This window comes from Gallinula chloropus (genome assembly GCF_964237585.1).
Source record: "Gallinula chloropus genome assembly, chromosome: 1".
Taxonomy (NCBI): Eukaryota; Metazoa; Chordata; class Aves; order Gruiformes; family Rallidae; genus Gallinula; species Gallinula chloropus.
The window spans coordinates 66216970-66230105 of NC_140085.1; the positions used below are offsets into that span (position 1 = coordinate 66216970).

A 13136-nucleotide genomic window follows, 5' to 3' on the forward strand; every position below is an offset into this window, starting at 1 on the left:
TGCTTGCTGCTCTGTGCACCTTTTCTTGTTAAAGGGGGTGGCGGTCCATTTCCTGCTGTTTGTATTCTGCTTAGGTTTTTAGCGCTGTCTTGTTTTTAATCTTCCTTGAAATGCCTCTGTAAGATGGTGTGTGTGTGTGTGTCTGGAGCCTGCTTGCTTAAACACGCAAGTCATGTCAGCTGCAATGCGGCAGCGCTTGGTGCTAATGAGGTGAGCAGCCAGAGCACCCGTCTGCTTGTGTTTCCTCATCTCTATGCAATTATGGCAATGGGGATTGGAGAAAGGGATTTGTGTTGGATGTGGCTCTGTTTTGGCCTTTCCGCATTGTGGTTCTGTGTCCTCCCGAGGACTGGGCAGCGTATTTCTACTTCCATTTTGGGAGTCAAGTGGTTGTTTCACTGTATTTAAGGCAAGTCCTGCAATACATCCCAGTTGGGAGAAGAAAATGCAAAGTACAGGGAGATGGGGACACTCTCCCTTTTCCCTCCTGCCTCCATTAATTCAAATGCACCTTGAAATTTAATACACTGCCTGGCAGTATGTGTCTTCAGGTTGATTAGATGCAAGTCTGTATTTGGAAAGTAACGTATTTGGACTAGAGCTAATCAGATAATTAATTTTGGCTGGATCTGGATTGCCTTTCGTATGCACAGAAATAGAGAGGCATTGTGATTTCTGAGCTCACCTTGTTTCTCTGTTTTAACCCTCAATGTGCTGACAGCAGTGTGAGCTGCTGAAGTCAGAAAGTTTTACTTGGAACATAAGGCATATGCGGATATCGTAAGTGAATATCAAATCCTGTGTGTCCTTTTCCATCCTCAGATGCCAGACTGTCTTTCATTGATGCCTTGATGCCTTCCTGTCCAAACCAATCATATTTCCATTCCTGTAGCCTGTATTTCAGTGCTTTGTTTTCAGAGATACAGTCTATAAAGCTACAGGTCATGATTAAGTAATACACTGGTCTTGGTGGCAAAACTGGCTTTCCTCCTTAGTTCCTGACATCATAGAGTGCTGCCCTGTAAGCTGATAAAGTTATTTCTGAGTACTTAATTTCAACATTCTGACTTGTATTAAATATTTGTGTTAAAAATATGGTGCTGTTTTGTTTTGTTTTTTAGGGTCATACCTATTGTCTGTTACTTTGGCACTTTAGGGGAAGTTGTGCTGTTTTAATGCTCATTGTGATCACATACAGTGCAGCATTTCTTTGCCTGTGTACCTTCTCAAGACCTTGTAATTTGATTGGGATGCTTATCTCTTCCTTCTGCAGGTCTACGGGTGAACGGGGAACTCATTACTGCCTACCCACAAGTGGTGGTTGTGCGTGTACCAACACCTTGGGTCCAGAGTGACAGTGATATCACAGTCCTTCGCCACCTGGAGAAGATGGGCTGTCGACTGATGAATCGTCCCCAAGCCATCCTCAACTGTGTCAACAAGTTCTGGACGTTTCAAGAACTTGCTGGTCATGGTGTGCCTCTTCCAGACACTTTTTCATATGGTAAGGGGTTTGGATCAAAAGGATAGATAGCATAGCTGCCTGCTGTAAGTTAGGCTTTTCCCGTGCAAAAGATAGGAATCAAGTTTTGGAAATCCATAGAACTGTGTTGTGGCTGGTTCCACAAATAGGTGTTGAGTAACCAGAATAGGAGATGAGTCACAACACTCAGGTTCTGATTTTGGCTTTGTTGATTAGCTGTGATGCTTTGGGAAGAGTACTTTAACTGTACCTCAGCTTCCTGAGCAGCTAACTTTGGCTGTTACTACAGAGCTACTACTAAACTGCTTTGAACTCTTTTCCAGGTGACCAAAACAACAACACACAAGAACTTGGAGAACTAAATGCCATACAGAGATGTAGAGTTTGGTAAAACCTGGAAGTAGATGAAACTTCTGGATAAATAAATAGATCTGCAAATATATATATATTAGTAATTGTGAAAGTGCAGGAAGAGTATAGGCACCTGTGTTCAACTTTTAACAATTATTTGGGTTTTATTTCTTACCAGAGCAGTTCTGACTTGTCTGGCCTTGTATGGAGCCAGGAGTTGGGCTGGATATTCTATAATTCTATGATTATTAAAGTTTCTTGTGCCTACTTCAGGAGTCCGTGGTTCCTGACAGAGCCCTAGATTAGAAGAACCATCTGTCTGAAGTACCCTGATGCTATTTCTGCTTTCAATTACAATATAGTAAAGTACTGAAGATACCTTTCAGCCTTCCTTTCCTTCTTGGGAAACATCAGTGCTTTCTTCCTGTTTCTGTGGTTGCACCATTAGGCTTTTGCAATGGGAACTTGACAAAACCACAAACGAACATGGAACAAAACCATGTGTTTCCATCAATTAGTGTGAATTGTTATTTCCATCAATAACTGTGAAAACGCAATGGAGAGTAAACATACCCTCTCTTTATAGCTGTGTGCTCCTGCTCTTGGAGAACGGAATGATGTTTTAATTTTTTGGGGGGAAAAGGGAGGCCATGAATGATGGGGTAATTGCAGAATATCTCTGTTCATAATTCCCTGCCACTTCTTTTAATACCTACGTCTGGAATTTGAAGGAAGAATAACTGTTTGTTCCTTTTTTCTTTTTTTCTTTTTTTTTTTAAATTAACAAAAAACCCCACAAGTATTATCAGTGAGAACTGACTTTGCCAAGAAAAGCAGGATGTGCTGAACGATGGGTTATTCTAGGGTTATTCCACGCCACACGTTAAAATCCATGTCAGGGTAGTGATGGCTGCTGCTGCCTTTGTGACCAGTGTCTTGGCTTGGCTTCTGCGCTGTACTGCACACGCTGTTAGAGGAGTCTCATACCTCTGTCTGCTGACTTTCTCTCCTGTATTTCTGGTACTGGGGTCAGCCTTCTGTGAATTGAACTGAACTCAAATACTTGAAGTATCAACCATAATCATGTGAATGGTCATTAAAAGCTACTCTCTAAGGTCCTTACAGATGCAATGAGATGAAAAGGTTGAAGTACTACTTCAGAAAATAGGGAGAATGAGATGCAAGAGCATTGGAAAGGGAGGAGGCAGAGTGGCAAGATTTGGGTTGTTGCTGCTCTCTGGATTATGTTTTGTCCTTGTATTCCACGTTGCTTTCCTGGTTAGTCTTTTGGGTGGAACTGTTACTGGTGTTATTTTCCTGCTAGACATTTGAAAAGATGGGAGTGATAAAGTAAAAGGTATGAACTAGAAAAAGATGTTGGAATTTGAACATTCAAATTTGGAAGATTTGGATTGAACTTCTTGGCTTTGTAACCAGGAGGACTTTGTCAACTTGTGCCTTCTCTTTCAAAGGAAGTAGGAGTTAGTATCCCACAGATTACAAACACATTCAAAATCGGGTCATGCTCCTCTTAACTGATAGTTTGTTTTCTGCATTACCTAAGCTGAAAGGGTGGGAGGAATGTGTGGCAACTACATCCCCATTTGGCCACGCCAGGTGGGTGGCACATAATGCTGTTGGTTTTCTTTTTGCCAGGTGGTCATGAGAATTTTGCCAAAATGATTGATGAGGCGGAAGTGCTGGAGTTCCCTATGGTGGTGAAGAACACGCGGGGTCACCGAGGTGGGTGTGAGGTCAGGGGTGACGGGAAGGAGTATTCTGAACAGCACTCCCTAAGGGGTGATAGTTAAGAAGGTCTACTCTTAGGTCTTGGACTTCTTTGCAGGACATCTAAATGATACCACCCTTCAACTGAACGTTGAGCAGGCTGCACCATTAGGAAATAGTCTCAGTAGAGCTTAGTCTTGCAATACAGGGGAGATAGGGGTTCTAAATCATGGTGCATTGGTGACTTCTGTGAGGAGAAGTTTGAACTGGAAGTATAGAAAGTCTGCCCTTAGGGAAGATGAGAGAATCCTACATGGATTTTAGGGATGTTTCTAAATAGGTGTAAGAAATGCAGTCTTACTTTATTTAATTTGTCTATAATTAGGATTCCGATTTAAATAAAAGCTCATATATTCTTTGTCAAACTGTATCACTGTTTTTCAGAAAAAAATACCTGTTGACAGTGCTGGTGATAATGCAGCAGGTTCAGATGAAATTGTTCTGTTATTAATATTTTAAGTGTCAAATATGAAACAATACATCAATTTTATTTAAATTAAATTAGTGATCTACCAAAGGAAACCAGGTTTAAAGTACATTTCAGAGGTTATTTGCACAGCGGGTTGCACTGGTTTTATTTTACTTTAAAACCCATTTAATAAATACTAGAAGTAAAAAGAGACTGACACTGAAGTGTAAGCACCAGCAGTTACCTTACACAAAAGCACAACAAAGAGGCACTACTTCTTCCTTTTTGTCCTTTAGTTTGTTCCTGCTCTGTGCTGCTCTGGTGCATCTCTTCCTCTGGCTTGTTTCTGTAGCCATGTAGCAAATGCATTCAGGAACTGATGTTGGATGAATCTTGATGGGTCATGTTTACTTGGGTTAATTCCTTGGGTGATTTATCATTTACTTGAACAAAAGGTTCTGTAGATGTAACGGAAGAGTGGGAACAAAAGGTTGGGGCAGGGGAAGATCAGTCCTACTTCTGTTGGCAATTGATAGTGTTTATATGGTTTTAAAGTGTTTGTGGAGCTATGAAGCTGAGTTGGAGTTTGACTTTGCAGCAAGCTGAATTTGACAACTACAGAGTATCTGAGACAGTGGATTTCACTTCATACCACCTCTTGTTAAGATCTACTAAGTAATTACAGAGTTTGCATATATTGACTTCTACCTTTTTTAGCCAGACTTCATGTGAATCTCTGTTTATAAGTTCTGCTTTAGAGCACTTTAAATACCAGGCAGTTAGTGCAGCTTTATGCACAGTATATATCCTTCCACATTAAAAGATTTGGGGGCAATGTTTTTGAAGTAATTGAAGAGCAACTATTTGCAAATTGTATTTTTTGGGGGGGGAGGGGGAAGGCAAACATGGTCATGGGTACTGGCTTATGAACAAACTATGCTGTTCTAGGCCCATTGTCTGCGTAGTTTGCTGCTGCAGCAAATGTGCCAATCTCACTATTGCCAGGATGTCACGATGCTGCATAATTCCCAAGAACTAAGTAGCCCCCCTCCAAGGCATCATTCTTCCTATCCCATTTTAAGAATACAGTAGGGTAACAAAGTGCCAGTAGGGGAGCTAAAGTTGGGAATGGGAGAAAGCACATGGAGATTTTTGCTTTCTTTCGTGATTTTTAAGCTCATATTTTGCTACTTTGTGATGAGAAATTCTCTGTTTCTCAAACAATGTTCTATGTTATGGAGACTTTAAATCCTGACAAAATAGAGGCTACTCTGGTTGTGCTTTGGAGCACTTGGCAGAATTCTTTACATGTTCTGCTACTGCTGCATTTCTGTTCCCTTAGTTAAGATAGGCAGCTTACCGATTGATTTTTGTATTCTGTTAACATTGTAGCATAATTGAGTGGCAATTCTACTACAAAAAAAATTGTGCAGCCTTAGTGCAAAACATAAATCTAAAGCCCTTAAGAAAGGGGAAGAGTAGTTGGGAAATGTAGTTGAAGATGGAAAGGGGTGCCATCTTGTGAGACTAGAAATGAGATGGAAAGTAGGGGAGTGTTTCAGAAGTGACTTTCATCAGTGTTAGTGAAATTGGAAAAGGACAAAGAAGTAATTGGTGTTCTCAAAAAATGAAAAGGAATTAAATGACATGTTTTAGGTTAAACTAAGTAATTGCTTGAGAGTTTGCTTGCAGAAAAGCTAGTGATTTCTAAAGAGGGTTTTTTTTTTCAAAATTGTAGCACATTCCCTTTATTTTATGTCTTGTGGAGTCTTCTGCTAAGTTACCTTGGATGCTGTGGAGTCTGGTGTTTTCCTCTGAATGTAGTTGTTCCACTGCAAAGCCTTGTTCTGGAGTTGTGAGCTCTTGTGTGTATTGGGAAGAACAGCTTGGCAACTTCCCTGCAGGGAAGTGGTTGGTTCTACAGTGGCACAGTAACAGCTTCAGAGTTCCTAGCTCCCCAGCATTTACTTAACAGCTTGATGTCGTTGGTTTCTGTCTGTCAGAGTTGTAGGCTGTGGGTCCTCTTGGATTAACAAAACTGTGTCATTAATTAAATGTCTGCTGCTCTTTAAGGATTTCTTCCTTGTTTTCTCTCGTTAAGGACTTGTACCAAAAGGAGTTGAAATTACAAGACCACCTCCTTTATCTAAATCTGTTTTTCCTTTCTTTTTCTATTTTTTTTTGTATTTTTTTAATTTACTCTTCATATGGCTCCTCAACTCTGTCAGTACTTTACTTGAATGCTTAGAAGAGCTGAAGCAGTGGAACACTGATGTCCACAGATGAATTTGTAAATGGGTGTGAACTACAGAGGAGGCCCTGTGAGAAATGGGCAGCAGGCTGGCTACAGGTTTGACTTCAGAGTGCTGAATCACTGTTGCGGCTCAAACCAGTAACTTCTTCCAATCTTCTGATGTTCCTCCCTTCACGCAGGCAAGGCTGTGTTCCTGGCACGAGACAAGCACCATTTGGCAGACCTCAGCCATTTGATCCGCCACGACGCCCCGTACCTATTTCAGAAGTACGTTAAGGAGTCCCACGGCAAGGACGTGCGTGTCATCGTCGTAGGGGGCCGCGTGGTGGGCACCATGCTGCGCTGCTCGACGGACGGGAGGATGCAGAGTAACTGCTCGCTTGGTAGGAAAAGCATTCTTCGATCAGAGTCTTTCAGTCCAGCTGAGAAATGCCAAACCCAGCTGAAATAAGCTTCAGGTTTTATTTTCTGTTAATTGTGCCAGCTGTTGGGAGTTTACGGAGGAAACAGGAGATTGAGGGTTAAGTCAGATGCAGGCTGAGCAAACAGAAGGGGAGACTGTGCCCAAGGTATTAGATGGGTAGGACAGATGCAGAAGGGAGACAAGGCTGTGGGAACACAAGTGGAGCAGCTGATCTGGTAGTGGCAGTGTCATGCTAATGCCATGGTACCATTCATTTCATCCTGTTAGGAGGAGCAGAAAAAGAAGGAAGACATAATACAAAATTGAGGGAGGCAAGAGGGTAGAAGAGTGTGTTAAGGGAGGAAAGAGCTGAAGGCAATAAGCAGTTGGATTGCATTGTGCAGCTGCTGTGCTGCCTTCAGTCTGTCATACTCTTTCCTGCTACCTTTTTTCCCCCCAAAGACCATGCCTGGAGGAAGAGGAGGGTTACCGCACTGATAGTAGCATTCTCAGAACGGAGTTTCTGCATAGCTTTGGTTGTAGGACAGGAGGTTTCTGAGGTTAGAAGGAGGAAGGAGAGTTGAGGTTTCTTGGCCAAAATTGTACTGAACCTGAGCAGGGATGGGATAAAAAGTGTTCACGTGTAGTACAGTTTTGGTTAGTCAAAATGCCTCAGAGGTCTCAACTACCACTTGATACTGAGGAAATACAGCTTGAAGTGTTTTTTCTGCTAAATCATTTTTTTGTTTGTTAATTATTGATTGGGTTTTTGAAACTTAAGTGCTGTGATAGATGAAGTCTGAGTGGGTTAATACTTAGATGATGGGCTATGAACAGGACCACCTGAGGTTCAGACACAAATATTCCCTTATTCTTGCTGTAGAGGCATTAACCTGTAACTGCAAGCTGGGAGGGACACAAGCAGATGAAAATGTCTTAACCCTTGGGCCCCCGTTGTATCTGCAAGGAGCTGTAGTCTTCAGGAACATGTGGTTTAATTTTACATGGAAAGCCTTTACCTTAGAAGAAACAAGGGTGGTTTATTAGGTCATCTTTTTAATATCCCAGGATCGTAAAAATGTATCTTGACTAAGAAGTCAGCACTTAACTGTTTTATAAACAAGGTATATACAGTCTTGACCTGTTTTTGTCAGGTCAGAGTCTTTGGAGGTCCTGCTGTGGCTTCAAGTTCATTAGTAGTGACTGTGGAAGGGAGGCTGCTTTCTGAATCATCAGCAGTATATGCTTGCAGGCTCCCTTCGGAGCTTCCCAACCGAGAAGCACTGCCTGCTTGAGAAGGATGTCAGTCACCTATGACCTGACCGCAAGTTCCCTTCGCGTTTCCCAGGTGGCGTAGGGATGATGTGCTCCCTGAGCGAACAAGGCAAGCAGCTGGCCGTCCAAGTGTCCAACATCCTGGGGATGGACGTGTGCGGCATCGACCTGCTGATGAAGGACGACGGCTCCTTCTACGTCTGCGAGGCCAATGCAAACGTAGGTTTCATTGCCTTCGACAAGGCTTGTAATCTAGATGTAGCTGGTATCATAGCGGACTATGCCGCCTCTCTCCTCGCCCCCGGCCGCTTGACGCGGCGCATGTCCTTGCTCTCTGTGGTGTCCACGGCAAGCGAGACTAGCGAGCCAGAGCTGGGCCCTCCAGCTAGTGCCGCTGTCGACAATATGAGTGCTAGCTCCAGCTCTGTCGACAGCGACCCTGAGACCACGGAGAGAGAGTTGCTCACCAAGCTCCCGGGGGCTCTATTCAACATGAACCAGCTATTAGCCAATGAGATCAAACTTCTTGTGGAGTGATGCCACATGTAAATAGATGACCAACAGAACTCTCTCTTGTAAATTTTTTCTTTCTTTTTTTTTTCTTTTTTTTCTTTTTTTTTTTTTTAAAAAAAACCAACTTGCAATGCTGTTTATCAGAGAAGCTCAGAGGAACGAGGAAAGGGGAAGGGGGGTATCAATCAAGAAGGCAAGAGTAAAAGGCACGCGTGCTGCGATTGCTGCCCCTGCTTTTTTGCGGAACAAAATTGTGTTCGTTCTTCAGCAGCTAATGAAGACACTTCATTATAGAATGAAGATGCTTGGTTTTACAGCCTAAGTGGGAATTTTATTTGGATGATGCTTTGGTCCCCAGACCTATTGCAGTTCATGTGTGTTCACAGAAAAGTATTAAAAGCATGATTCACACCTGAAGGTTTTCAGAAAGCTGTCTGGCAGCTCTCTAGAAACTTCTGTGAATTGTTGCACCAGTTAAGTCTCTTCTACCTCTGTAAGGCTTGATCCTGTAAATTGCCGAGTGCCTCAAGTTCTCAATGTGAGTTGGAAGTGTTGAGTACCAGGTATTTCAAAGTTCCTGGACACTTGCTGTTCCTACTCTTGTAGAGGGGAGCTGTAAGTTCAGGATCATTTCAGAGTCACCACTTTCTGCCCTTGCAGGATATGGCTTTTCAAATGATGAGGCTGAGAGAAGTGTCAGTTGACATAATGCGAGCTTTCTGTAAAATCTGTAACTTGTGCCATCTTGGTATTAATTGGCAGCTTTGTGTCTATATTTATTTATAAAGCTTTTGAAGGAGGTTTCTAGTACTTGTGTTTTTCTCATTTCAAATCCTGTTTTTGGAAGGTATGTAGGGGAATTGGTTATGTTTGTGGCAGAAGTGGCACGTTTTAACTATTTTTTGCATGACTGGAGGAGATAAACAGCACTGTAATGTTTGGTGTACAAAATAATGTTTAATCCAATGTGAAAAAGAATTACACTAGTTTAAAGCAAACGTGCATTGACTTGTATCTGTTAGTGTTTTAGTCTTTGAGAGAGATCTGCGATGTTAATGTTCCTTTTTCTTTAATACATGCTAGTCCAACACTCCCTTATCTATGCCTGCATCTTTCACAGTGGCCAAAGTGAAAACACTGCAGACTGTTTGTTAAGAAAACACTTGAGTTAAAGCCTGTACATTGGTGGGGTGGTTTGGTTTGGTTTGGTTTGGGGTTTTTTGGGTTTTTTGCTTTGGGAGGGGGGAAATGTGGTGAGGTGCAGAGGAGGAAAAAATTGATTAAAAATTCTTAGACATCTAGAGGTCCTTTAGAATAAAGCTGCAGTTCATACAATACCTACCAGGCTTACATTTTCCCCACTGAACATAAAAGCTGAGGTTGGCAGAAATCCAGAGAGTGTAACTGGGGAGAAGTATTCACTTCTTAGCTTTGGGAAACATGCAGCATATGTAAAAAAGAAAAAAAATTGGAAAAATTAAAGGAAAGGAAAAAAGAAGAGAGCTCAGCCAGAATGTAATAACAGAAAAAAAGGAAAAAAGGAGAAGAACTTAGATCCACAAACAATTAACATGCTGATCCTGGACCCTTATGTGTGTGTGGTGTGAGTGCACACACTTTTGTGAGCGTGTGTGTGTGCACATTTGCTTTGCTTTATTCATTTTTTGGGGTTTGGGATGTTTAGTTCCTATTTTTTTTGCAGGCTTGCCTGATTTTCTTTAGTCCTTCTGGCTGTGCATTTTCTCATGAGCCTTGAGCTGTTTTGGAAAATGGATAACCTACACAGATACAGAGAGTCCATTTTCCAGTCTTGATCTCCCTCTCCTTTTCCTCCTCCTTCTCCTCCTCCCTTTTCATTCCTCTTTCATTCTCTGGGTTCATAAAGCCCTGGAACTATATATACACACATATAAAAAGATATAAAAAGATAAGTATCTTTTTTTTTAAAAAAAAAAAGAAAGAAAAAGGAAAATGTTTACAATTGAAAAATAATCTTGTGAAAATAGGGTTTGTTTGGAGGGGGGAGGGGTTGTGTGTATGCAATGCTGCTGTTTTCTGGATACTTTAATGGAGCATGTCCCGTGTACCCTCTGAGGCTCTGCACTGCCCACCTCTGTGGCCCTTCCTCACCTCTCTGCCGCTCTGCTGTTCTACCTTCACTTGGACCTTAAACACAACTCACGGACACTATGCAGAGAGTCTTCAAGAGGCAATAAACAGAACAGTATTAACCTGCTTTATGGAGGTTTGATCACGCTTCTTTGTACAGTTTGGTTTTTTTTTATTTTAAAAGGAATGTAATAAAATGGCTCTTTTTTTTTTGTAGAATTAAATATTATTATTAAAATCAAGTGAAAGGTTGACTGTTGGTTTTAAGCAGGAGAGTGGACCAGCTGGTCCAGCAACAAAAGGAGCTTCAGCAGTAAAGGTATTTTCAAGTCTTCCTGAGCCTTCAAGTGCACAGGGTCATACCTGAAGAATACAAAGGTTTTTAACTTCCACGAAGAGTTGCAGAAGCACAGAACATGAAAGGAACCTAATTTTCTCATCACTGAGCAGGAAACTCTTCTTTCCAGTGACTCTTCTCCACTTGTTTATCTAAGGGGGGTTTGGGTGGTGGTGGTTTGGATTGGTGGGTTTGGGTTGTTGTGTTTTTTTTGTTTTATTTTCGTTTTGTTTGTTTGATTTTTGTTTTATATGCTGGTAAGTGTCTGCACTCTGAGAGCCTGATAGGGTCAGTCCTTCACTTTTCAGCTGTGGCACACACTGAGCATGTGTGGAATAACAGCAGGGACTAAACATGTGCTAATTGATAGAGTGGGATCTCTGCATTTCCATCACAGGAGGCATCTTTTAGAGGAAAGAGCTGGTAGCTGAACATTCTGGACTGGTTTTTGAGTCTCTGTAGTATTTTGTGGCTCACAGGAACTTTTATATTTGTCAGCCTTTCAGAATGTCCAGGTTACACCTCACAGTAGTAAAATGTGTGAAGTAAACATAAGATTTATATATTTTTTGGAAAGACAAACAGTGGATTGAGAGATTGACAGTTTGTCACCCTCGGGATAAAATGCTGCTCTGTGGTTGGTGCTTCCACTGCTAGTTTGAAGCCTGTGGTAGTGGTCAGGGAGGGAGACAGGATTTGAAACACATGTGCATTTGTTTGGACATTTGGTACTGATGCTGCACGAAGACATTACTCCAGGGTTCATTGGTACAAAGGGGCACACTTGTCTCATGTATTTACTCCCTACTTATCCACTACTCCTGAACTAGTAAAATGTATAGAATGGGCTGGGGGTAGGGAAAGGTGTCTTCTTTTAACTGAAAGGAAAAAACCCAACAAACCTAGCCTGTGGAAATCAGGCAGTGTTAACTATTGGAGGTGCACTTTACAGATGGCAGCTTTACACACTGCGTTCCCTTCAGGTCTGTATGTTGAAAACCACAGGCTCATCTTCCCTAGAGCTGCACTAAGGCTGCCCCCCAGTAGGGGTTGGGAAGCATGTGCTGAAACAACGGTCAGTGTAGCGCTGGATGACGATAATGCTGATGCAGCAGATGGTGATACAGCTGGTTTTGTACATTTTAATCTTTGGAAGAGCCAGGTAGAAACTTCTGTTTGCAAGGATAAGTTCCTTAAGTTTTGTTCTGTGTAACAATGGAGATTTTTTTTCTGTGCAACTTGCTGTGTTTACAGTTGATGTCTTGCTATGTCAGTGTACGGATTGTATCTTCAGCCTTGTATTTAGTGCTTTACTGTGCTCTTATAAAACAGTTCCTTGGGCTGTTACAACACCTCATCTGTAACACAACGTTAATGCTCGATGTGTGTGTGGACTGGTAACATTCCTGTTCTGAGCTGATGGTGGCTCTTGGAGCGTTTTCTCCCGCTTCATATGGTGTCTTTTATGTGTGATACTTAATCAGGAAATAACCTCTGGAACATCAGTGCGTGCCAGATGCAAAGGAGATCCTTCTTCAGGCGTTACACTGGACTTTAAAATCCAACACATGAAACCAGTGATGGTTGCTATATCTTTCCCCCCCCCTTACTGCAGAAACCTGTCAGTTAAAGCTCAAGGGGCTTTAAGGGCTTAGAGAGACTCGGAAAGCAAATTGCATGTACGGTATCTTTCTCATGGCTCACTCTTTTTGAGAAGGTTTATGGGCTTTATGGCTGGTGTGAGACACACGACCCACTCCTCTCTATGGAATAGTAGGTGCTCGGACAGGTAATTTCTGTTGCTGCTGTCTTTATTTTCATTTTTAATTTTTTCACTGTTCTAGGAATTGTTTTAAACTGAATGCTGCAGGATTTATAACCAGATGTTCGCTTCCTTTCCCTTTGTTTTATTTCTTTAACTCTTTCTTAACCTTGGAGGGTGCCTTTTGGAGTATTCTGATGGTGGATCTTGGCCTGCTCTTGGAAATCTCCAAACCTCTCACATTTCCAGTTTGAGTTGAAAAGTTTTCATTTTGTTTGTTTGTTTAAACCAACAGCACGAATTAGATGTGTGGATTTTGGGTGGGATATGTTGTTGCTCTATTTTTTTGTCACTTATTCTAGCTTTTCTTATAGAAATGTGTTCTAACAGTTCACACTTTGTTACTGTTCTTTGCAAAACTTTTCAGGAGCCAAAAAAGTCAAACAATCCAG

The 13136-nt window shown here is 41.8% G+C and overlaps 1 protein-coding gene across 1 annotated transcript in view; it reads left to right on the forward strand.

Moving 5' to 3' along the window:
- Positions 1–8609, forward strand: part of RIMKLB (ribosomal modification protein rimK like family member B) — a gene marked incomplete at its 5' end in the record, with an annotated part of 36952 nt that extends 28343 nt beyond the window's left edge. Inside the window, 4 exons of the mRNA XM_084277744.1 lie at positions 1274–1504; positions 3491–3577; positions 6465–6668; positions 8037–8609. Of these exons, the coding sequence (XP_084133870.1) occupies positions 1274–1504; positions 3491–3577; positions 6465–6668; positions 8037–8500 (986 nt within the window). The 3' untranslated portion in view covers positions 8501–8609. The remainder of the gene's footprint in view (positions 1–1273; positions 1505–3490; positions 3578–6464; positions 6669–8036) is intronic.
- Positions 8610–13136: the final 4527 nt, after the last annotated feature.